The sequence below is a fragment of the Fonsecaea erecta genome, assembly GCF_001651985.1.
Source record: "Fonsecaea erecta strain CBS 125763 chromosome Unknown Scaff3, whole genome shotgun sequence".
NCBI lineage: Eukaryota > Fungi > Ascomycota > Eurotiomycetes > Chaetothyriales > Herpotrichiellaceae > Fonsecaea > Fonsecaea erecta.
In genome coordinates this window covers 176,421-200,839 of record NW_017387246.1, presented here as the reverse complement: position 1 = coordinate 200,839, position 24,419 = coordinate 176,421, and the positions used below count along the sequence as shown (strand labels likewise).

The following is a 24,419-nucleotide window of genomic DNA, read 5'->3' as shown; positions in this document are numbered from 1 at the left end:
TCGGCTAACTGTTGATCAGCCACGCCCTTGCTAGGTAAGTGTCAGAAAGACGTTGTTTCCAGGCTCCCGGGCAAGGACAGTCACCTGTTCAATAGATTGTTCGGGGTGTCGCTCGCCAGCTTTGGCGTCAATTTGGGGTTGAGTAGTTGCTGGGTCCTTGATGGCCTGGAGGCGTATGGCCGCTCTTGTACGCTTGATTTGCATTCATAACTGTAGTGACGTGATTAATTTGTCAGTACCAGTGGTGGTCAGATTGCAGATGAGAAAGAAGTAGACATATCTTTCTTCAAGCATTTCTGGCATACGGTACTGGCGGTGGCCTTTTGGGGCCCTAGGCCTGGAAGCGTGCGATACCGGTTCATGGAAAAGTCCCTAGCAGCAAATGGCCAGGGAAAGAAATGGACGTCGACAAGTCTCACAGGATGTGGTGAAGGCGTAGGCTCAACACGGACACCCCGGGGAGTGAGATGCCTGCTTTGTCAGAAGTTATATAACGGGGCGCACTGCGGCTCCGACGTATATGGAGGATAACTGTGATGGCACTGAAATGCTGATGCCTTGTGCCGATGTCGAATCTGCCACATATAGCCACAGACAAAATGCTGGCCCCGAACTGGAATGGATGTAAAATAAGCCAGAAGGTGCCGCCTTCCAGGCTACCAGGCAGGCAGGTCCAGGAAGGAAAAAAAAGGGTGAGCGAAGGCACGGGCTCTCGGTGGTTTGCTATCCGGGAATGGAATGATGCTGGGTTGGCCTATTGTTCAGAGTTGTTCTACCCTCTTTTTTTTCCCTGCTCACTGATGGGTGCCCATAGTTCCCTGGAATAATACCTAGGCGAGAGAGACGTGCCCACTGCTCACGGCCCAGTGTTTCTCCCTAGTGGCGACGCAACAACTTTAATCCGCCCATCGTGACATGGGGAGTCCTTGGCATTCTCTCTCACATCGCTTGCTTGCGGTTTTCGATGCCTCAAGACTGCCACAAGTCACGGTTTTCCCAGCCTTGACTTCAGTCGTTGCTGTCCACCTTCTCAAGCCTGTCGATCTCCATTGTTCATAGCCACAATGGATTGATCCGACTTTCTCCCCGACGCTGCTGTTTCCTGTCACGGACCTGATTGATATTCCTTCACTTTGAAGGCGCGCCCATCGACAACCTCTCAAAAAACCCGTCATCCCTCTTAGGCGGCACCAGCCCCCCAACCCGACCGGTTTTTTGTCCTTATCAATTTGGAGCGCCCTTTTCACGTATCACCGGCCCCGACACCTCGATCTCTGGCTTGGGTTCCCGAACTCTCCAACACAGCAACCCACGGAATCGTCCTATTACGCTCGCAGGCAGTCCCTTTATTGCTACGCACGCTGACAGCCCAAAGACCGCCTTGCCGAATCCATGGAGCCTTTTAGGTTGTGCTGTGTTGGCTCGTTCGATGGGCAAGACGTTGTGTGAGACAGCGGAAGGAAGAATTGAAGCGTCGACATTGGCTCGTACAATTCACATTCATTTTCAACTCCAATCCTCAGCTTGAGAGCCTTGGTTGCAACGCTGTTGGATACGACGTGACGAATCTCCTTGGGCATCATGGCGTCTTCTCAGGTCGGGCCGCCTCCGGGGAGGTTATCGTTCGCAAAGGTACGTTTGATCCACGCGAGACACAGTCTTTGTCTCTTGCTAACGCTTTCAAGGTCGCCGCAATGCGTGCCCCTGCTCTTCCTACATCAAACCCTAATGCCTCTGACGAGAAGAAGACACGTCCTGTCGAGAACATTAATGCGAAAACCATTCAAAGCAACCTTCTCATATCCCCGACTTCTCCTACAGACACTAGTGATCCGCCACAGCAAAGCACTCTGGAAGAGCGCAGCCACCCAAGCTTTTTGGCACCTGCATTCGAGGGCCTTTCTCTGGTTGAAGATGCGAGCCTTGTATCAGGTGGTCCACAGAGCGCAGAAAGCGGAGAGTCTCTCGAAGATGACCAATCTCACCTCTCTAATTCTTCTACCAAACACCAGAGTTTCGATACTAAAAGTATGGCTTCCGTCACAACCTTTGCGATGGACGAGAAGGAGAGCATTCGTCCGGATGACAGTGCCAGCGTTCGAGCCGCAGAGGACGAAGAGACCTCAAATGTGCCACACAGAGAAGACTTATCGGCGTCAAATGCTCGTGGTACGACACGGCCAAGCAATTCCGGAGTCACGATTGCGGCTCGCCGATATCACACGTTGACTTTGACCAACCCTCCGCGGTTTGGAGATCTTCCCCTTCCTATCATCCAGGGAGAGACTGGCGATCGCCAGCCTCGTTCAGAAGGATCAATGGAGCAGCCCCACGAGATGCACGAACGAGCTTCATCACTTCCGCTTGCGCCCGATGAAAAGCTCTTGGATGCACTGGCCACCCCGAAAGACCGCCTACCACTCCTTCAACTGGAAGAGAAGTTCCTGGCCTTTATTGCCATCCAGGGGTGAGTCTACTACATGTTGTCATTGTCGACATTATTCACTGACCATGGCACAGAAATGATTTTCTCGACCTCCCACCGCAGAACTCTTTCGCAAGGCTCCTTGCCCACAAACTTGCAGACTATTACTCGCTCGCTCATCACATTAATGAGGACGGCACATCCATCCGCATTTTTCGGACGCCCGATGTTTCACTGTGAGTCCATCACGTATCCTGACTGAGTTTCTGATGCATTGACTGATTTCTGTGGCAGGCCCACACCATTACATGTCTTGGCACGCTCCATCCCTGCTGGGCCATCCCAACCCCCTTCCGCTGCGGGTTTTAAGATCATGCGCAGAGTCGGTTTGGGTCCGCGGCAGGGCTCGGCCGGTGCCAGTACACCTGCAAGTTCGTCTGCTCCCTCCAAAGCCACGTCGGAAGCGGGATTGGAAACGAACAGCGAGGAGGGCGTCTTGTCGCCAGTAGACGGGACGCCAAATAGAGACAAGTCGAAACTCACAAGAGAAGAAAGAGAAGCTCAGTACAAAGCTGCGCGGGATCGAATTTTTGGCGACTTTCAGGAGTCGGTGACCAGTGAAAGCGCTTCCACGGGGGAGAATTCAGCAAGCATGTCGCGGTCGAGCTCATCTAGTGGCAAGAGAAAGGCACGCAAGCACAAGACGCCAAAAGACGACAGTTTTGAGGCGCGATCAGCATTCATTCCCAGCTACACCCCCATGCATGTGTCACAAATGCAATCCCACTATCAGCCGCAGTACTCGGAACAAGCGTACCACGGGCCGTATCAAGCTCCCAATGGCGGATTCGGCGGAAATATGAATTACAGCTCTACTCCCACCCAGGCATATCCCACTTTTGAGTCTAGCATGTCTTACAACAACGCTCCCATGGGGTACGGAAACAATAGCAGTCAGTCTTTCAGCCCCGCGGAATCCTGGTCATCGCTGCAGACCCCCTCGGCAAACGGATACTTCAACTACTCTACCTCCCCAACCACCTATCAGCAGAGCATTTCTCCCATGATCGCTCAGATGAACAATCAATACATGCCGACGTCACATCCAGGGATGCAACAGCCACAGAACTGGATCAATAATCAATTCCAGCCTACCTATCCGCAACCCCAAGGTCCAGCGAGCTCAAACATGAACGGTTGGTCTGGCTACCAGGCTAGTGCAACTATCAACAACGCAGCCAATTATGGCTATGGACAAATGCCTCCTCAAAACTTCGGCGGCAACGTGAATCAGCCATACAATGCTCAGTATCCGAATGCAAGCACCTACTCCCGATCACTCTTCAATCCGCAGACCCGGTCCTTCGTTCCCAGCAATTCCACCAGCCGCAATGGCGGCCGTAGCGGCCACAATAATCACAACGGCGGCGGCGGGCGGAAAAAAGCCTCCTCATCGAGCCAGAGTCGAGCGAACAGCATTCCTCCCACCAAGTCCTTCAGTTCAGATGCTTCCGGGATGGCTCCAACTGCGCGCGCCTTCGAGAAGGGACTCGCCAGTAATCTATCGTCGCCCAAGCCACCGCCACCTCCGGTGAAAGAAGACTCTCTCCAGCAGAAGTATGGCGCGCCTGCACATTTGCCTAAGAAGCCCCCTCCATCGCAGGTCCCGTCGCTCTATGATGTTGAGAACATTAACAACGCGAGTACTGGTGCAGTCGGGACGGGGGCGGGAACGACTACATGTGCGAACACGACGAGTAATAGCTTGACAGGAACGGGACAGAACCACGGATCATAGGCATGAGATATGGAAATGGAGAGGGGACTTGGACACGTGCTCAGGCCGGTATGGGGGCGCAACAAGCGCATGGTATTCAACTGTCGACATTTAAGGCTCTTTGTCGTCGCAATTGAGGTATGGCGAGCATGGCAGGAAGCGAGTGTTCATGTGATGGACACCGAAAATGGGGGCTTGGATGAAGAAGGGATCAATTATGCGTGTATCAAAGCGTGTCTCTTCCGCCGCCGCCGAAGGGACCGAGATAGGAGACAGGCTTAAAATTCCAAAAGAAAAGAACCAAAACGGGGACTTCAAAATAAATGTCTGATTTCAGCCTTTAATACATGCAAAACAAGTGCCTTGTCGCTGCCTCTAGTCTCGCCTGGCATTTGCTCCTCCGTGTACTCAGTAGTATGTACAATGTAATGTACCGATGATAGATACCATATCGCAGTGTATGTAAGCCCCGGCATGCAATGAATGCTTCACCTCCGATTCTGGAGGAGGAAGGGAAGGAGGAGGATATATGTACCTACCCCGGTTCCACCACAATGCACCCTGTTTGTTGTCTTTCATGAGGGATGTATGTATGTTTGTTTGGATCGATGTCTGCCACCACGGAACTGGAGAGGTGGGAAGGGGAAGGCCTCGTTCGTTCGTCCCCATACATCTACCGTATCTACCGTATCTCTTGTATCTGTCCGCTGTATCTATCCATACTCCGTCCCGTTCCGTTCCGTTTCGTTTCTGGTTCTGTGCTTCCTGCTCTGCTCGACTTGACTTGACTTTGTGCTGCGTACTCCTACTCCTACTCCTACTCCTACTACTGTTCTTTACTACCGAATGTATGAACACACACACGCCTGGATGATTTCGGTCTTCTTACGTCGTCAGAACGATTACTCCCATTTCCCCCATCTGCCTCTGCTCATTCCGGCGCCCTGTATCCTGTGTTCTATGTCCTGTGTCCTGTGTCCTGTTTCTTGTGTCCTGTCCAGAACGCCTGCGTCTCCCCTAAGTTCTCCTTTCTAGTATATCTGCGCCCCCACTTTTGGTTGTCCTCCCCTTCCCCCTTCCCTGAAGCTCGCAGCCGTGTCCCTTTCGCTCCCGTGTGTCCCTGCGGCCGATCGACTCCCCCCCTTTATTTTGAACGTCCCTGTATGCATGTATGGATGAATGACACGAAGGTAGTTAGGTAGCTAGCTGGTTGGCTGGCTAGCTAGGTGGGTAGGTTCCAACCGTACATCACGAACTTACCCCTTCTTTCTTCAGGGCCTGCTCGTATCTCGGCGTAATTCTTGCATTTCCAGACTCTCCAGAGCCTTGCCGTGTTTGTTTTGTCGCGCACCGTCATCAAGGGTATCGTCGTCGTCATCATTATCATCATCATCATAGTCCTGGCGGCCGCTCATCAAGCCCACGGCTTCTTCGTGAGAAGCGGCCTCCTTCGTCTGTGCGTCCTCCCTCGGCACCTCCAACCCGCCAGACACTCCGGGAGTGCTGGCAGCATTCGGCTTCGGCTTCGACTTCGTTGCCGAGTCCCTGGCGGCAGCCACCCACACTGCCCCTGCAAGAATCAACACGCTGCCGATCCAGCTCATCGTGTCCGGCGTGACGCCAAAGACCAATTTGTCACCGGCCAGCGCGAAGAGCATCTGCGTGTAGCACATGGCCGTCGCACGAGTCCCCGACGGTTTTGTGGTCGGCTTCGTCGAGCAATGAGCATGCTCACCGCCCACAGGGTGTCCCAGATGGGCCGGACCGGACCCTTCGAGATCCCTGATCTTCGCCGCGGGTTGTTGATTTTTGACTTCACTCGGCCCGCCGTATGCCAGGCCGGCTGTCAGGAGAAACTGCATCACAAAGCCGCACAGACCGAGGCTGGCGAGCAGACTCCATTCCGTAAGATTCCCGGGCAGCCGGAACTTGACGTCAGGGAAGACCATGAGGCACACCAGCGAGACGACGCTACACCACACGCTGAAGTAGTTGATGCTGATGAAGGCGTGGGCGCGGGTGCCGATCACACGGATTGCAGTCAGTGCACCGACGCCACCCACAACGCCAATCATGGCGATGCCGACGGCGGCCAGATGTTGTTCGGGCGTGATGTGTTGGGCCGTCTCGGCCGTCACGGTGGAGTTGACGGGAGGACTTACCAGGGCGTCGGCCGGCTGGGTGGACGACGAGGCCAGCGAGAAGAGCGAGGCGGGCCGGGCAATGAAGAGGACGCCGATCAGGCTGACGACGCCGGCAATCTGCTGCTGCACGCTGAAGATTTCCCCGGGCATGATGAAACTGCAGAGGTAGCAGGTAAGGATCGGCGAGAGGAAACCCAGAACCGTGGCCTCGCTCAACGGGAGGTACAGCAGGCTAAAGTATAATCCAAATACTCCGAAGAACCCAGCAATGCCCCGTAACACCAGCAGCCAGCGAACACCACGCGGACCAAAGGGAAAATACGGCGTCGTCTTGAAGTAGATGCCGTATGTGGTGCAGATGAGGGCCGTGATGGACTGGCGAGCGAAGAGGATCTGGAACGGGTGCATGGGTTCGCCATGGGTCCCTGGAGTCTCGAGGAGGCGGGTGCTGATGTTCATGCCGACCCCGAAGGCCTGCGAGGCAAGGACCAACATGGCACCATAGTTGGTCACGTAGAAGGAATCCCAAGCAGCTCGCCAGCGGGAGTGTGGAGGAGAATCGTGGGATATGCTGCGGACGAGAGGGTGGACGGCTTGGAGTTCGTTGGAACGGAACGAGAGCTCTGAGAGCTCCGAGTAGGTGCTGTCAAGCGACGGCCGAAAGGAGGGGACATCCAGGTAGGAGGGTCTCTGGTTTGTTGCTGAGCTGGGTAGAGGAGGGATCGACCTGGACGAGGAGGGAGAGGCTACGACGGTGGTGTCGGTGCTGGAAGAAGAAGGAGAAGGAGACGCTGGATCGAACCCATTGTGGGTGGACGCACTGCTCATGGACATGGTCTAATCTGCGCCATCCCAATCAATGACTGCCTCCGGTTGCCGGTTGCTGGTTGCTGCGTCCAGTGTCCAGCTGGAGAAAGCGAAACAGTTTCAGAATCGAGGAGTCGAGAGAAGGAGAATCCAACACAAAGAGACGGCGGGAAACCGCCAGACGGAAGAATAAAATGCTGACCAAGACGCAGTGATGGACAGGAAGAAAAACGATGACAAGCCACTAATGGGGGGGAAGGGAATGTACTCCGTTTCTGTCAATTCCAGTTCAAACACCACAATTAATATAACGACGATGGAGGAAGGACGAAGGACGTGAGGAGATAAAAGGCTAGAAAAACTAGAGCGGGATGAGAGGCGAGAGGGAATGCGTCAGTCACTGGGTTTTCCGTCAATCAGCATCTCTGGACGCCCAGGACATCATGTACCTTAGACACTTGGGTGTAGAACGCCCTGCGACACCACAAATCCGTGTCATAGACGTGTATCAAGTGGCCTGCCATTGGACACGATATTACACCGCAGGAATAAGGCCCGGGGGAAGCGCCGGTGTGCTTGTACCCACGGGAGGGGGAGGGGGAGGGTTAGTTAGTGCTCGGGAATCACGGATATTGGGTCACTACTAGGCCACGCCATGGGTGCTGGGAATGGTGAAAGCGAGTAAGTACGAGGTAATTACTGCGTAGACAGAGAGACCAGAGAAAGAAAGGCACGGAAAAAGACAGACAATAGCCTAAAAGCCATGGAACAAGCACAGCAGAGCACAGCACAGCACAGCACAGATTTTCTTCTTTTGGTACACGAAACCCCCTAGGTGTCCCCCCTCTCCAGCCCGTCTTCCAGCCACATGTATCGTCCTGGTCATATCCCCCCCTCCTTCCCCTTCCCCCAAAGCGTCTACGAGGCCGAGGCGCTCGCCGCCTCTGCCTCTCCTCTCCTCAGTGCCAACAGTGCCCGCACATCCGTCACGTACTGCAGCGCCTCTAACATGGGTATCAAATGAAGCAAATCGTTGTCGGTCGGATCATTGATCCATCCTTCGATCGGAATCGCATTGTCTGTCATGAACCCTCGTCTTAGTTCGGGCTCAACCATGGCATGATATGCTGGTTCTCAGGAGATAGATGGCTTACCTTCGTGGAAAATGTAACTGACGGGACTGTTGTCCAGAATGATGACCTTGCTCAAGTCGGGCTCAATGCTGCTGAGATCTTTAATATACGCCCCATTGCGGAATGTGCAATGTTGCCGGTAGTATCTGCCCACAAAGTACTTCCGCTCCTGCTCCAGCCAGTCAATCACCGGATCGGCGTATTCTTGCACCGATGCTGTAAACACCACCAGCTTATACCACTTGGCGACTTTCCGCAGAAACTCGTCACAGTGAGGTCGCTTGTGCACATAGTATAGAATAGGATGTTGGGGCCCAATCACCGGGGTCGCTTGGCCAGGTTGAGGGGGCGCCAAAGCCACAGGGGCATTCAACTTGACCTCAACCATATGGCCCGACGACATCCGCCCCCCTTTGGCCAGAGAATGGATCAACGTCTCGTCAAGGTCGAGGATCAGCGTTTTTTGCTGGAGGGGCGGGCCATGGCGGGTTGGAGACCGGGGAATGAGGTTGGCATAAGAGGGTTGACGTCGAGGGACGAGGGGCCGGGGGGGTTGCGGCGCATGAGGATATCGAGTGATCTTGAGGGACGGGGACGGCGATCGCGGGGACTTGATGTTGTCGACGGTCAACGGAGTGGAATCAGCCAAGGGACTGGCAGCTTTCTTCTGTTTTCGTCTTTTGAGAGCAACATCATTTTGCTCTTTGATCCTGATGGAGGATCGTCGGGTTTCCGAGTCCTCCCGCACGGCCTTCTCGCGCTTCGGCTTCGACCGTAGCTGAGCGCGCTCCGCCTTGCGATGTTCTGCGTCCGAATCTGACGTTGTAGGATCTAATGAGTCGCTGGAATAGGAGTGGCGCAGCCTCGTCTCGTGAAGAGCGCGGTGCGTGGGCTTCTCGTTTGGCCAACTGCCGTCTTGTGCTGCATTGGAGAGCCCCATCGCACGTGCAGCGCTGGCATTGAGCGCCCTTTCCCTCCGCGGCCATCCTGGGACCATGGTGAACTTCCCCTCCTCATCCCTGAAGCACTTCGCGAGATAGACCACGGGGGCGCCGATGGCAGCCAAAATGGTGGTGATGGCGTCTGTCAGCTTCTTGAAGAGAAAGCGCCAGCCTTCTGAAATTGAGGCATCTTCTTCCTTGTCGCCCGTGTACAGCAAAGGCTGCTTCTCATCCTCAGACTTTATGGCAGGTTCGCCGTCCTCGGCAGTTGTGTCGGCGGGGAGCTTGTCTGAGAAAACATCGTCGGGCTCATTCTTCAACTCCGCCGTAAGCTCCGCGCTGTATGATCTTCCCCTAAACTCCTCATCGCCGGACTCCTTCTTCAGAAGGTCACCTTGTGACCGGGACCGAGGACGAGAAGAGGACGGAGACTGTCCGATGACTCGGGAGGAGATGAGATTGAGGGAGTTCATCTCCCACCAGAGACGCAGGCACGGACACTCGGTAGCGCTCGACGCATCGGCTTCTGGGCAGCAGTGTCCTCGGGTTCAACTATCGTGATCGCATGACGATCCTAGGCGATAGTGGGGGAAATGGCGAGCAGCGGGATCGGGATAGGGATAGGGTGGCCTGTGGCTAGCGGATGTGAGGACACGATATGCTCACATAGTCCAGCTCAGTATGGTGGGGAGAATTCCTTTCAGGTCCAACCGACGTTTGCGGACACAAAGAAGAAGACGACTGAGACAAGATCATCAAGCTCCGGGCAGTAGAAGCTCTTATTGACGAAGGAGGAGGTGGTGGCTGTGACTGGCGCAGCTGATCCGGTTCAGTTTGCGAAGTGGGAGCGACTAGACAGACGCGCGGGTGGCTTTCCGCGTCTCCAAATGTGAATGAAATGTGGTGGCATGCGACTCTATTTGCTCACCACCACCACCACCACCACCACCTCCTCCTCCTCCTCCTCCTCTACCAAAAAAAATTCTCTGTTCAGCCTGCAGGGGGCTGCTGTAGAGGAAGATTGCAGAGACCAGACCCCGAACAGGTTTATTGTGCCCCTCTCTTCTCCTTGGATCCCAGACCCGGTCATTTTCCTTGCACATCGTCTACTCAGGTCGAGGAGCCACCAACATGGCCCCCCCTGCAGCGTCCCTGACGCCGGGGTTTGCCAGTTTCCAAAAGGTCTTGTCGACGGAGCCGCTCGACGCTTCGACAACATATCTGGTTTCGTGCGTCCTACATCCGTGACTCTTACAGCAATGGTGGGGCTAATGCGTGTCCAGATTGCTCAAGAGACGCCAAATAAGAGGCTCCAAACGCTGCGCTGTTGTCACTACTCTCCTGCTGCTCCGCACCGTCGAGTTAACTAAACAAGCCGATTCAGTCAGGTTGATCCAAAGAGTCACAGAGGTGGGCCAAAAACTCATCGAAGCCGCTCCTCATGAACCCGCCGTTGGGAACATCGTCCGCCGAGTCCTGGGCATCATACGAGAAGAAGACGAAGATGACGCTGCAGGCACAAAAGGGGGGGACGAGTCGAGCTCGGTTGGTGGTGATACCGACCTCGATTCGCCTGCGACGCTGGAACCTCCCCATTCAAGATATCTCTCTCACGCGGGCATGAATGGCGATTCGCCCAGTCCTTCGCCTCACAAAGGCACGGCAAGCCCCCGACCTCCGTTGCTCAGTTCGCGCACTGGGGCGCCCGAGACTGCTCGCCCCGTCACCTCCATGTTCAGCATCAATGCCCATCCGACAATGCGAATGCTTGGTGGACATGACTCGCCGTTGAGCCGCAGCGGTCAAGCCACTCCACAAATGCAGGCTTCAGGAATACTCCCGTCGAATCTCCGTCCCGAAGTGATAAAAGGCATCAAAGAGATCATTGATGAAATCAATGCCGCCGACGATGAAATCGCCACTGCTGCACTCGACCAGATCCACCCAGACGAAACAATTTTCACATATTCGTCTTCGTTGACGGTTCAGCGCTTCCTCCTTCGAGCCGCCTCCAAGCGGAAGTTTACGGTCGTCCATGCCGAAGCATATCCCAACAATCACCTCAAAACGCACGCCTTGCTCACCGGGAATCAAGAAGCGGTAGCAGAAGATGAGGATAATCTCCCCAACGACACGTTTTCCAAGACGTTGACTTCGGCTGGCATCACGGTCATCCTGATTCCGGATTCGGCAATCTTCGCAGTCATGTCTCGCGCCAGCAAGGTCATTCTAGACGCTCACGCAGTTTTGACGAATGGATCTCTGGTCGCGGCGGCTGGAAGCAAGGCCGTCATCAAGGCTGCCAAATTCCACCGCGTTCCCATCATCGTGCTGGCAGCAACGTACAAACTCTCCCCAGCGTACCCTTACGATCCCTTCAAGCTGATCGAATATGGCGAGGCTGGAAAGGTTGTGCCGTTTCAAGCGGGCGAGTTGCGTCAAGGACTAGAAGAAGGAGCAAGGAATCCACTATATGACTTTGTCGAGGCTGGCGACGTTGATTTGTTCGTGACCAATGAAGTGCCTGCTGTTGTGAGCACCGGTTACCTTTACAGGGTTGTAAGGGAACAGTATCGAGATGAAGATTTGGAGCTGTGAGGCAGCTCTCCGCCGGACATGAGTCTGCTGAGTCGCACTTGATTATGAGAGGATTTCTTGTCATGTGTGTATCGAGAGTGAATGTCGGGATAGAAAAAGAACTTGATACCCCCCGACTGACTGACATTGGTTGATTTGGTGGAATACAGATCGATGGCTGCACTTTTAGATTCTAGCACCATATGCTGTACAAAATACATGTCTGATCATTGCATCGCACTCGTCTCAGTGAAACCCCCCTGGCCCTGATGAGCTGATGGTAATACAATTTCAGAGAATTCCTTTTTTTTCCTCCACAGAATTGATAGAGTAACTGACTCTCCCAATCAAGGGACGGCCTTGTCCTCACCGACCCTCTGCCTCCTCAGCCGTCCAGGGCCCTTCTTCTCCTTCCCCTTGATATCGCCCGGCCGGTCCTTCTCGCCCCTCACCCATTCGTACACGGTGCCGTCCTCTTCAAACTCCCTGCGCTCCTTTTCCCTCTGCTCCTCCTGGTCCCTCTCCAGCCGGCCCACCTCCTCTTCCAGGGCCTGTTCCCCGTCGAGCCGGAACCGCGTCACCTTGCGGATGTTGGCGGCCATGACCTCCGACATGTCGAGGTTCTCGCGCCGCTGCCGCACGAGCGCCTTGGCCGTCATGCTGAAGCGCATGTCGCGCGGGCCGTCGACCAGCGAGAGGATGGCCGAGGGCGCCTGGTCCTCGCGGATGGGCTCCTGGCGCAGCACCCGCGTGTAACCCCCCGGCCGGTGGGCGTAGCGGGCCCGCAGCTCGCCGAACAGTTTGTCCATGTGGCCCTCCCGCTCCGGCTCGAAGAAGATGGTCTTGGCCCGCTCCCGCGCCGCGCCCGTGTTCTTTTTGCCCAGCGTGATGAGCTTCTCCGCCAGCCGTTGCGCCTCCTTGGCCTTGTGCCAGCTGGTGGAGATCGATTCGTTGGCGATCAGCGAGGTCACCAGGTTGCGGAGCAGGGCGCGCCGGTGTGCCGAGTCGCGGCCCAAATGCCGGTATTTGAGCGTCGACATTGTGCCTTTTCTAAAAAGGGGTAGGAGGAGGTGGTGGTGGTGGTAGAGGTGGAAGGTCGATCTCGTTCGGAAACGAGAGGGTCGTGGTCGTTGTTCGTGCGAGACGGAAGTTGTTCCCCCCCAAGAGGATCGGTGCTATGGTGTGTTTATAGCGACATCGCAGTAAGATTGTCAAGACAGGGGATCGGCTATTCGTGTCAACGGAACGTGTCAATGGGCTCCAGGTGGCCTCCTTCAACGATGCAGAAAGCTTTTTGTTCAATCGAGGAAGTTATATTCCCGATGAAGCGCATGGTTCACCGTACCGCGGACTCGGAGAAACACGGCGGACCACGAAGCCCGTATGGCAGGGTAATTCTCCGAACGCTGTTCCAACACCATCATAATTGTCATCATTGGGACGTAGAGTTGCTGTCAAATACCGTGTATCCGCAGAGTTGGAGTAGCTAGAATTGATCTGAAGGGCAGATACCAATGTCCTTCATGTATGGTTTACGCCGATGATTGCATTTCTCAGCAATCCTGCCCTGCTCGGCCCGCCTGCTGCAGTATCCCCTTCCGGTGCGAACGAGGCTGTGACACCCTTTCTTCTCCTCGTCCTCCTACATCTATCTAGATCCCTGCCTCGCCCATCCACCAGAGTAGTGCCCATACATAAATACATACATAACCCTTTCTTGTCTCCCTAACTCGCGATGGTACCGGTTCTTCCCAAACATGCACAGAAGCTCTGTCTACCTGCTGGCTTGGTGCGGGTGGGGTGGATGGTGGAAGCGTGACAGACAATACACGAGGCGGAGAGAGCTATAGGTGGGAGCATCTGCAACTGTCTCTCTCTCTCTCTCTCTGTGCATGTGATCAATCAAGCTGATCAATGTGGACAAGAAACCAAAAAAATCCTCCGTGGGGTGTTTCTTCTTGGCTCTCTTGAAGACTGTATATTGTGTTTATATGTATCTATCCTTCAAAGTTAGTCAGCACCTATCGATCCTTCTATAATTTGGCCTGTATAGACGTCGGCGGCCTCCCTCTCGACCGCAGCTCCTTTCTGAGTATCTTGCCGGAAGCGCTCTTCGGTATCTGATCAACAAAGAAAACACCTCCCCGTAGTTGCTTGTAGCTTGCGACTTTGTTTTTCACAAACTCGGCCACCTCCTGAGCTGTGATGGATCCGCTGCCAGATTGTTGCCGAGCAACTACGTAGGCACACGGTACTTCTGTTTGTTGCTGATCATGCCACAGGCCGATGACCGCGGCATCCGCAATCCGAGGATGAGAAGTGAGGAGCGCCTCCAGCTCTGCAGGGGCAACTTGGGAGCCCTTGTACTTGATGAGTTCTTTCTTGCGGTCGACGATGCGAACATGACCGTCCTTGTACGCCCCGATGTCTCCCGTGCGATAAAAGCCGTCTTGAAACGATTCTTGCGTGGCCTGTGGCCTGTTGTGGTATGCTTGGGCGAGGATGGGGCCTCCAACGAGCAGCTCTCCGGTTTGACCCTCAGCGAGGTCCTGGCCGTCATCGTCGACAACTCGGAGTGTGACATTGGGACATAGCTCTCCGACGCTCCACGTTCCGTCCTTCGCATATGCGGGCCAATCGGTGGCAGTAATGACACCGGTCGTCTCCGTTGTTCCCCACGTCTGAGCCATGTGAGCACGGCCTCGACCCAACTTCTTCCTCACCTCTCGCACAATGTCTTCTCCGATCGGGGCCGCTCCAGTGACGGCAACCTGAAGGGCGTCAAAGTGATCAGTCACCTTGTCGCTCTTTGCAATCCGTAACCATACCGGCGGCACGCTGAATTGGTACGCAGGGCGATAACGCCGGTGGTATTCGAGAAATGAGTCAAAGTCATACTTTTCCATCCACCAAGTCGTGCCGCCCATGTAGAATGGATTCGTTGAATACAAGCTGATCCCAGCAATGTTGGACATGGGCAGATGGGCTATGGTGTTGAACGTGAACTCTCGACCTTCCTTCTGGCAGAGCGTTCTGTACCGCCGGGCGACGTCCATGGTGCAAACATTGTTTGATACAAGAGCCCTGTGAGATATGCGGATGCCTTTGGGCAGACCGGTCGTCCCAGAAGAATACAATAGGCATGTCGTGACTTGCTCTAGTGTGCGGCGGTCCGTGATGCGCTGCCAGTCCAGCATCTTTCCCGAGTTTTCTTGAAGCAGGTCTGACCGGTCCGCCACAGAGACCAATTTCCAGCTGTGTGGAATCGAGCTGTCCAGAATCAAAACTCGCTCCCTCGCAATGCCGCAGGCCTCGGCCGCTTGAACCACGCGCGCCTCGCATTCTGGTGAACACACCAACAACGTGACCTTTCCGTCCTCGATTTGACGGGTCAACTCTTCCACTCGGTATTCAGTGCTTGCGCCGGAAAAGACGCCCCCAGCAGCGACGACGCCATAGAAGAAAACAGGGGCAAATGGACTCCCATTGAGCACGGTAAGGACAACATCGATCCCTGGTCCCGAGGCACCAATGCCGAACCGGTGTCGAAGCACATATGCCACCTGTTTCAGCAATTTGCGGCTCTTGGCCTTGGTGATGCTGTTGGATGGATTTGCAGCTTGCACATGGATTTTGGTCTCCTCCAAGGCCAAGCCCTGGTCCGAGTCTGCAGTAGGAGAACTAATCAACGAGCCATGGCCGACAATGCGGACGATGGGGGAACATGGTTAACCCTTACCGAACAAGAGTGATAGGAGATCGAGACGAGGAATATCAATCTGCCTCTTGGATTTGAATACGACCATCTTTACGGGGTGGGGAACGAGGCGTCGGGAAGCCTTCTCTTGCCAGCACTGTTCTAGGAGCCGTATCATGGGGGATAAAGATGGCGGTTTATGCTGGAGTGTGCGGGGAAGACGCTGCGGGTATCGTATGCTATAGCCGAAATCCCCAGCGGCTGGGGGCCGAGAAGTGAAGTGTAGGAAGGAGTTGGACAGGGAGGACTTGGAGGGTGTTCCATATTCTGGGACATGGATGAGGTACTACTCGGTAAGGGTGTCACAGTGTTGGTGTTGATTGTTGTTGCTCCAGATTTCAAACGGACGAGAATGCGCAGACGGAAAATTGTTCCTCCGAAGGTCCTCTACGGCTTCACCGTCACCGGGATCTGCTTTCTACTATTACAACTTACCTCGTCCTCAAGACAGATCCATTCCACCTCCGTCGACCACATAGAGCAAAAGGTGCCACCGATTCCATCTCTATCGTGGAGTTCAGTAAATGTATGCGCCTGAAACCTCGGACATACCAAGCCGGGATTGGAGGCACACCAGCGACTCCGCTTCGTCAATCAAAGCCTGCAAGCCACCACCACTCACATCCCGCAGCCTCACTAGCCTGAGGCAAGCCCAGTACAAGCCTTTCTAAGCCTCGCGAAGCACCGCATTAGTTACAGTCTGGCCCGTCAGGCAGCCCCGGGGGCCAAAATGAAGAGCTGGTGGCTCGTGCCTCGGGACCACCCGTTCCCTGTCGACGATGGATTCTCAGCATGATATTATACCAACGTCGTCAATACCGACGGCCACCCCTCATTTGAAAAGACTACACTGTTCAACGAATACCTGCTAGAGGCACGGTGTAACATTCCATGCGCTCCTGGACTCTCGTGTTTCGAGGAGATACAAGCGACCCCTGGCGATAGCGAAATTCTTCGACAGGGGCAGTTACAGAGCTAGCCTGCCTTTCATTTGCTGTGCCGCGTGCATCGCCGCCACCGTGTTCCAACACCGACATGGACCCCAGTCAGGCGACCCATGCCATGGGTCTCGCAAGAGGTGTTTGGGAAGGTGTCAAATAGTCAGGCGACGCACGGCTGCACACTGAGGATGGTGTCCAACTTACATTCCTTGTACTCGTACTTCCATCCTTTGCTGGTCGCTGCAATTCTCAGACAGACATATCCCGTCAGTCAGGAAAGCTCATCGTCGACCTTGTCATCACAGGCTCCCGCCAATGCCCAGTTCCAAGACAACCTCCGAAACCGTGGCGGAGAGCGTCAAGTCCGCCAGTGGACGACAAGGGCGGTCGCTCTTGCGACAGTAAGATCTTAATCGTGTCTCCCTGTCTACTAGCCTGTACCCTGATCTCTTGCAAGTCACGAAAATCAGTCCCATACACGCAATGCCATATCGGCATGGGGCATCGAGGCTCTTGGGCTCTTGATTGCCATCATTGCTTTTGTGGCCATCGTCATCACGCTGACCGTCCATCAAGGCCGGCCTCTGCCTGAATGGCCGCATCTAATATCGATCAACGCATTGATTGCTATCTTTACGGCGATCCTCAAATCGGCCTTGATCCTTCCCGTAGCATCGGGTACGAATACTCTGGCTTGTCCTCCACCCCGCTTGGGCTGACGTTTTCTCTCCGCAAAAGGCATTTCAAGGCTCAAGTGGCTGTGGTTTACCCAACCTCGAGAAGCTGGTGACCTGGAGCATTTTGACTCTGCGAGTAAAGGGCCATGGGGCTCGTTCTTACTACTACTAGATCTCCGAGGCCGGTAAGACACACCTTCCAGAGTCCTCGAGCAAAGGCTGATGAGCCCAATATGCAGGCATTTGGCGGCGCTGGGTGCTCTGATCACTGTGCTAGCAACCGCCATCGATCCCTTCTCACAGCAAATCCTCGATTACCATGAGTGCTTGCGTCCAGCCCAGGGCGCGGGGGCTGCGCCGGCGACGATCCCAATCACAAATTACTATGGTGCTGGCTCGTACTTCGCCAACGGCGACTCCAAGATTACCGATGGAAACATGACGGCCGGAATCTATATGGGACTTATCAATCCTCCTGCCAATCTGTCCTCGACCATCGTACCTAATTGTGCTACCGGAAACTGTACGTTCTCCACTAATGCCAGTGACACGTATACCACGGTCGCCATGTGCAGTTCATGCACCGATATCTCCAAAACGATTCTAAATACAACCACCAGCGAGCAGCTGAATTACACAACGCCTTCCGGATGTCAGATCGGTCCCGGAGCTGTCGTCGCCAATTCGACGTACGTGGTCGACGAGAGTGACGACGCAGACACGTCCTTCGTGAACATTGACATCCTCACGGCTCAGAATAGCCCCAAGGGTGATGGTTCTAGAGCATTCGCCGCACGATGTAAACTGATTCCCTGTGTGAATACTTACACCGGCAATGTCAGTAACGGCATTTTGCACGAGACTTTAGTTTCCTCAACGGTCATGCCCCATGCGGGTGCCGCCTTCATTTATTGGTATAGCCTGGTTCTCCCTTCGGTCAGGCGCAATGGCAACGAAATATCCTGCGCGCCCACCGCCAAACCACGTCACCCCACAGACCTTTGCTCGGACATCGGGTTTACGCCATATAACTTCACTGCAACAAACCAGCAATGCTGGCCCAACGATTGCGTCTGGACGCTTGGCGTCAACCCGAGCGGTGGAATACAGGCGCTCATGGTGGAGCTTTTCCAGGGTTCGTACGTGACAGACATCGACGGCATTCCTGAAGGCGTTCCCTGGATGGTCAATCTCTACAACCAGGGTGACACGGGTCTTGCGCGCCTTGAGACTGCTTTTGCCGGGCTTGCAGATCAAATCACTTCGGTGATGCGTCAAAAAGGCGACAACTCGACAAGTCCCCTTGCGGTGGGAACTACGCTGGGAGTACAGACGTGCGTTGGCGTCCGGTGGTCGTGGCTGTCCTTTCCGGCAGCATTGATTGGATTGACGATTGGTTTCTTCGCCATCACCTTCCTGCGGATCTCAAGCAGCGAGGTCCGCAAACTGTGGAAGTCGGGTTCCTTGGTGCTGTTGTTTCATGGGCTGAGTATCTACAGTCTCCACCGTGTAGAGGAAGGACAGCCGGAGCAGCGGGCCGATGCGGAAGATGATGCGAAGAAAGTCACGACGCAGTTGCAGTGGTCGGGCGAGGAGTTCGAGTTTGTCGAAGCCTCGAGCTCGAAACGCTAGTAGCATCCAGCAAAACTACAGGGTTTATGGTCTTACTTCCTCGTATACGCGGCAGCGATTGCCGCTTTCTTTCTCCACCAACCCCGAGGCTGTCGGCCTGACAGTGGGAGAGGCACCAACTAAGCCCAGGCGGGATTAGACTCATGCCCCGAGATTGAGGAGGGGCGAGACCTTTCAGCCGCATCGTTCAAGAGTTCTATCTTGGTGAAGGTAGTGGAAGAAGAACCCTGGCGTGACGAGGCTGCAATGTCTTTTGGCTTCAGTGCAGGAGACTTCATCAGCGTTGTCGACTTGTCCTGGAGAGCGTTCCGTGCCGTGAGGGACGCCCCCGAAAAGTTTGGGGTGCTTGAGGCCGACGTCTCGTGCGTGTCTCGTTGCTTTGCCCCTTCGTGGCCGTGGGAGCTGACCCAAGTCATGTCCAGCACCCTGAATGTCCTCCTCCGGACTCTGCAAGACGATGCCGAGAACCCCAACTCGCTCCTCAATCGGCGGGGAGCCAGTCGGCGGGAGGCGCTGTTGCGAATGGTCGCCACCATTGAGAAGCAGATGGAGGAACTCCGACGTCTGGTGGAGAAGTACCAGAGCCTAAGCTCGGCGAAGAAGAGAGTCTTCGACCGGTTCATGTTTGCGCCCAAGGCCCTGGACAAGACGCGAGCGGCCATTGTGAATCACGTCCTCTACATCAACACCTTCCGGCAAAGCATTTCCCAAGAATCGCTCTCGCGCATCGAAAAGGTGTTGGAGGATGGTGTACAGGTCCTGCGCGAGGGCAGACGTGCGCCGAGCATCCTCTCCGTGCACCAGAAGAACGATCAATCGTCGTGGGAGGCGCTCAAGAAAGACCTCGCTGACGAGGGCATTCCCTACGCCGAAATCGAGAAGCACAAGGCCGCCATCAAGGATTACATCGGGTTTCTGATCAAGACGCAAAATATCGCGGAAGACCTTTCGGATGACGACGACGATGACAGCGCTCAGTGGGATTCTATCTCAGCACGAATGGGGCAGATGGTGGTAAGTGAGGACGACCATGAGGAACCTGTAACAACTGGTCCGGATCCCAAGATCGCCCCCGGGTCGTCAGAAGCTCCTCTCAGTGCAGTCGAACAGGCAGTCGCGTTGTTTGACTTTGAGGGTCAGCAAAAGGGTGATCTTTCGTTCAAAGCCGGCGACATCATCGAGATTATCTTGCGGACCGAGAGGCAGAATGCATGGTGGACAGGAAGCCTGGCGGGTAAACAAGGCCAGTTCCCTGGTAAGCAATGTCTGCTGCTTTCTTGACACGACAGCCACAACAACAACGAGAACAATGAGAGGGGGAGTTTAACGTCGATGTCTTCTTCCACAGGCAATTACGTCAAGTTAGTTCCGAGATCGATCTCTTCTGGTTTACCCTCTCGGCTCAACGAGACACCCAAGCTAGGGCCAGGAGCCGAAGCCCGTCAGACGGGCACACCCTTTCTCGTGCTAGGTCTGCCAGGTGCCGTCTTTCAGTTCGTCGAGCGGGTGCGCCGATTACCAGGAGGGTCGTGGTCGGCCCTAGAGGACTTTGGGTCGTGGGAGGCGTGGACGTTGGCCTTCAATGGCCTCAACTTCACCTTCTACCACTATCCCAATCGTCGAGATTCTGCGTCGGCCATGCACCCGCCGGTGCCTTTCGTCGGCATCGTCTTTGTGTGCAATCTGCTCTCCCACGCGCGGCCACCACCGAGGCCCAATGGTCCGAGGGCGCCCAAGCCGGGGACTGAGATGCTCCAGACGCTCGAGTCTTTTGGGCAGATGTGCCGGTCGCCAAGCCTCCCTCGGCGACCCATCTTCCTGTTCCTCGACAGGGTGCAGGAATTCAAACACCGGATCGAGTCCGGCGAGGAACCGCTGGGTAATGCTTGCTTTCCGGACTATCAAGGGGGAGCGGACACCAACCGGGCGGCGAAATACATTCTGTGGCGCTTCACCTCGCAGCATCCTAAGCGTGAGCTCTATCCACATCTCATCGAGTCGAGCGACAAGGAATGCATGGCGGCCGTTTTCCCTCTGGTGCTGGAGCATGCGAGTCGAACACCTGCGTCTGGTCCTACAGTTTGAGAAAGTGTATGGAGCTGTTTGATATACAGACACACACACACACACACACACAATTTGATATACAGACACACACACACACACACACACACACATATATATATATATATATATATATACATATTCATAAATATGTATGTCGAGAGACGAAGGTTTAGATAGGAAACCATTGGCTACTGTCATATTGAGGGACATGAGGCGGACACAGTCGACAACAACGATTAATACCAAATCCAAAGTCAATATCACACCGGACACCACCTGTTCCAAGCGAACCCATCATCTACCTAAACGTACATAGGCGGGGCCCCCTCCTCGATATCGTGCATAACAATCGTCGTACAGACGTCCTCGTCGTTTTCCTCGTCCTGGTCATACCCCGTGCGTCTCTCCGTCGCGACACTCCTCAGACGCCGACACACCGGCCCACCCGGTGTCGCCGAGGGGCCTAGGTCATAGAATATCTGCAGGGGCACTTCGAGCCTGAGCTTCGTCTGCTCTGTGTTGAGCCCAGAAACTTTCACGTCCAGCAGCAAACTATACTGCTGGCTCGCCGTGGGGCACCAGAACGTCGGGACCAGACCGTGCGGAATCGTGAGCGGGCAGCGGAAGAGGTTGCTGCTGTGCCAGAGACTGTAGTCAGCTGTCGAAGCCTGTGCACCGTCATCACTGCGCCGCCTCTTGTGAGTCTCCCACTTCATTTCTTCTTCTTCATCATCGTCTCCTTTCCCCGCCACTGCGAAGGGACCGTCATAAGCCTCCTTGAGGGAACCACCCAAAGAAGGCGCGGCTGATTCGACGGGAAGACCCATGGACGCCCCCAGCTGAAATGCCTGGTCGTTCATCCGGCAATTGCTCGTCGGAGTCAACATTGCCTGTCCTGGGACCTTCTCGAAGGCGACGGGAGTGTAGAATGTCTTGGCCCGGAGACAGGTCTGCACCTGAATCTTGACTTTGGCGAGGAGGCTGCGAAGTCGCCGTTCATCCACCGCGTGTGAAGTAGCCGGTCGTGAGAAGCAGACGCGGAGGTCGACGTTAGCGACCTGGTCCGATTGGCGACAGTTGAACGCCACCGCCGCTGGCTCTGTCGTCGAGATTCGGAGACGAAGTTTGGGCGATTCCAGTCTGCGGAGAGCACACGGGGTCTCGGCGACGGTCCTGTATTCGGCGGCAAAGTCGCCCAGACTGATTGGCGGCATGATCGAGGAGCTCTTCCAGATCTTGATCGGCTTTTCTTCCCTCAGAGTCCACGTACTCGGTGACGATTGATCCAGGAGCACCACTTCGCCCACGAGATGATACGAAATGTTGGGCTGCGCGAAGACTCTGCCGTGGCGAGGGCTCCACGCGAGGCCGCCGATCAACGTCGTCGGGGGGAGCTCGAGACACCCGGCGGGCAGTTTGTCTGCGTTCGATGATATCGTACGAGATATCAGGAAATCAAAGGGAATCCGATATGTTGCGAGGTAAGAAGACTTTTGGACCTCCCCACTGACTTTGGCGACGCAACGCACGTCGTGGTTCTGGTAGAGAAACTAGAAGTAGTTTGTTAGCTTCGACAAGTACAGGTCCCAAAGAGGAGTTTATTCCATCTACTTTATGTACTGAAAACTCTCTGCTGCGGTCCTTGTTCACACTGTGAATCAATGACAAACCTGAGGCGGCATTCGCATCAGCTGGATCTCAAGGCGTTTTCATGTGGCTTCGCATGCATACCTTCGAGGTCGATCCTGGCACTCGAGATGGCTGCTGAATATGGCACTCTGATAACGACAGACCCACGTATGTGTTCTCCCGGAAGCCAGTACGGTTGTTCGAATACATCGAATGTGATGCTCATTGTCTCTGCGGTTTTGTTGCCGAGCTGAGACCCCCACAGGTGCTGCTCCATTTCTCCCTCTTTCTCACAAGCCACACAGGCCGCGTTTCGAAGATTTGGTATGCTTTTGTACAATCTGATATATGTTTCTTTCCAGCGTATAAGGGGAAAAGTATGAGAAGGACCGGTGTATCGTTCAACCCAAAGTTGCTATGACGCATGGATATATCAACACGTATACGCATCAGAGCTCACGCATTGAAAGCGAAGAGTATAGGTAATGCTATAAGTATAGCTCGTCTGTTTCTATACAGCCCTTTCAAATGTATCACAGGTAGAGAGACAGAGACCTGGCTGCAGGGTGAGATGACGTATTGGAAAGGAGAACAGCCGTTCAAACCAGAGATGCACATGAAGCAGCGGTCAAAGAGCAAGGACTGGGATATGGTCAGGCACTCAACGGATGGGCACAAGGGAACGAGAGATTGAGACAAGAAACCTGCCGGCTCGCGCCCAATATGAACCTGATCGACGTTGAACGAGGAACTCATCTGTGCTGATGCTCGAAGTCAATTTGATATTGAATAGAGTATGCCTTGTAACGGGGTTAGATTGTATTGTTGGCCCAATCCTCGTCGAGGACAGCTACTAACTCTGCAGGTTCGGGTTAGCATTTGTGGCCAAAGCAAGCACTGGCCATGAGGCGGCCAGTGCACAAGAAACACCTTCCTCTACCAACAAAGTGGTCCCGGCGCCAGTCCTTTTCTGCTGTTGCCACAAAACCTCACTGAATTGACGGCGTTAGGACAGTTCCGCAGCCCCCAAAATAGGAGCGTCGTTCGCCTTAGGTGTCGATCCATGCTGCAAGGCCACTGAGATATCGCCAGGAAGCTGCAGCGCCATGCGATGAAAGCCACAGCATCATGCCTTGGTAGTTTGGGGGAACTTACATCTGTATTGGTGGTCTGCTGAAGTAAACGCTTCCATACGAGTAATGGCGAACCACAAACGTTGATTCGTCAAAAATGCCCGGCATGCGTTCACGCTCGTAGTCAGGCCCCCTCGCCACCATTCGAAGCGGCGAGCCCGATTCTTTTAATTTGAGTGTTTCCCCCGGTGCTCGTTTGGATTTTCCGAAAATGGGATGGAGTGTCACTCCACGGCCAGAGTGACCACTTCACACCGGCGCTGAAGAAGATTGGGGGCCGACCAGAAGATGGATACAGGCACACGATTGCAAGTTTCCTTTGGCGCGAAATCGGCGTCAACACAATTTACCAGTTTGAGGATAGAAAACAGTCACTTCCAAAGACAATGGCGCCTACACAAACGAGGGAAGAGCATACGACAGTCTCACCGGTGGGGGATCCGATGACACTGTTGCCTGCGTTTCTGCCCGTGGTGTTGTCAGCGTGGCTATTGCTTGCCGAGGTATATATATGTATTTATAAAATCCCCGAATAGTCGTCGCCCAGGGTTATTTCGCTGACTTATCCCTCGCCGCTTTGCTCTCCCGCTAACGACTATTTAGTCGATTCGCTCCCTCGTCCGCTCTCTTCTACTCCCTTCCTCCGCAAGCGTGGTGTGCGGTTCATGACGGTCAAGCGGTGCAGGGTGGTGTAACGCTAGAACGAGGGATGACATGTACCAGCCGAATTGTGGCTAGAGTCGGCGGCACTGGGCACTACTCATAGTCGATTCCTCTCC

General features: G+C 54.7%; 9 protein-coding genes across 9 annotated transcripts; 4 read left to right on the top strand and 5 right to left on the bottom strand.

Annotated features, from left to right (window-relative positions):
- Positions 1–1,581: 1,581 nt before the first annotated feature.
- AYL99_03336 (hypothetical protein) lies at positions 1,582–4,223 on the top strand (the record flags this gene model as incomplete). The annotated part of the gene is made up of 4 exons (XM_018834852.1): positions 1,582–1,632; positions 1,686–2,467; positions 2,521–2,661; positions 2,720–4,223. 4 exons carry the CDS (start codon positions 1,582–1,584, stop codon positions 4,221–4,223), a joined length of 2,478 nt encoding a protein of 825 aa, XP_018694502.1.
- A 1,250-nt stretch (positions 4,224–5,473) lies between these two features.
- AYL99_03335 (hypothetical protein) lies at positions 5,474–7,180 on the bottom strand (the record flags this gene model as incomplete). The annotated part of the gene is made up of 1 exon (XM_018834851.1): positions 5,474–7,180. The coding sequence occupies one exon, from the start codon at positions 7,178–7,180 to the stop codon at positions 5,474–5,476; it is 1,707 nt and encodes a 568-aa protein (XP_018694501.1).
- Positions 7,181–8,071: 891 nt separating this feature from the next.
- Positions 8,072–9,700, bottom strand: AYL99_03334 (hypothetical protein; the record flags this gene model as incomplete). Its single annotated transcript, XM_018834850.1, has 2 exons — positions 8,072–8,232; positions 8,308–9,700. The coding sequence occupies 2 exons, from the start codon at positions 9,698–9,700 to the stop codon at positions 8,072–8,074; spliced, it is 1,554 nt and encodes a 517-aa protein (XP_018694500.1).
- A 658-nt stretch (positions 9,701–10,358) lies between these two features.
- AYL99_03333 (hypothetical protein) lies at positions 10,359–11,825 on the top strand (the record flags this gene model as incomplete). Its single annotated transcript, XM_018834849.1, has 2 exons — positions 10,359–10,456; positions 10,511–11,825. The coding sequence occupies 2 exons, from the start codon at positions 10,359–10,361 to the stop codon at positions 11,823–11,825; spliced, it is 1,413 nt and encodes a 470-aa protein (XP_018694499.1).
- Positions 11,826–12,151: 326 nt separating this feature from the next.
- Positions 12,152–12,844, bottom strand: AYL99_03332 (ribosomal protein L17; the record flags this gene model as incomplete). The annotated part of the gene is made up of 1 exon (XM_018834848.1): positions 12,152–12,844. One exon carries the CDS (start codon positions 12,842–12,844, stop codon positions 12,152–12,154), a length of 693 nt encoding a protein of 230 aa, XP_018694498.1.
- Positions 12,845–13,837: 993 nt separating this feature from the next.
- AYL99_03331 (hypothetical protein) lies at positions 13,838–15,610 on the bottom strand (the record flags this gene model as incomplete). Its single annotated transcript, XM_018834847.1, has 2 exons — positions 13,838–15,471; positions 15,544–15,610. The coding sequence occupies 2 exons, from the start codon at positions 15,608–15,610 to the stop codon at positions 13,838–13,840; spliced, it is 1,701 nt and encodes a 566-aa protein (XP_018694497.1).
- A 1,207-nt stretch (positions 15,611–16,817) lies between these two features.
- AYL99_03330 (hypothetical protein) lies at positions 16,818–18,811 on the top strand (the record flags this gene model as incomplete). Its single annotated transcript, XM_018834846.1, has 4 exons — positions 16,818–16,903; positions 16,960–17,180; positions 17,241–17,364; positions 17,419–18,811. 4 exons carry the CDS (start codon positions 16,818–16,820, stop codon positions 18,809–18,811), a joined length of 1,824 nt encoding a protein of 607 aa, XP_018694496.1.
- A 246-nt stretch (positions 18,812–19,057) lies between these two features.
- Positions 19,058–20,896, top strand: AYL99_03329 (hypothetical protein; the record flags this gene model as incomplete). The annotated part of the gene is made up of 3 exons (XM_018834845.1): positions 19,058–19,173; positions 19,234–20,066; positions 20,160–20,896. 3 exons carry the CDS (start codon positions 19,058–19,060, stop codon positions 20,894–20,896), a joined length of 1,686 nt encoding a protein of 561 aa, XP_018694495.1.
- A 284-nt stretch (positions 20,897–21,180) lies between these two features.
- On the bottom strand, positions 21,181–22,784 carry AYL99_03328 (hypothetical protein; the record flags this gene model as incomplete). The annotated part of the gene is made up of 3 exons (XM_018834844.1): positions 21,181–22,428; positions 22,490–22,548; positions 22,610–22,784. 3 exons carry the CDS (start codon positions 22,782–22,784, stop codon positions 21,181–21,183), a joined length of 1,482 nt encoding a protein of 493 aa, XP_018694494.1.
- Positions 22,785–24,419: the final 1,635 nt, after the last annotated feature.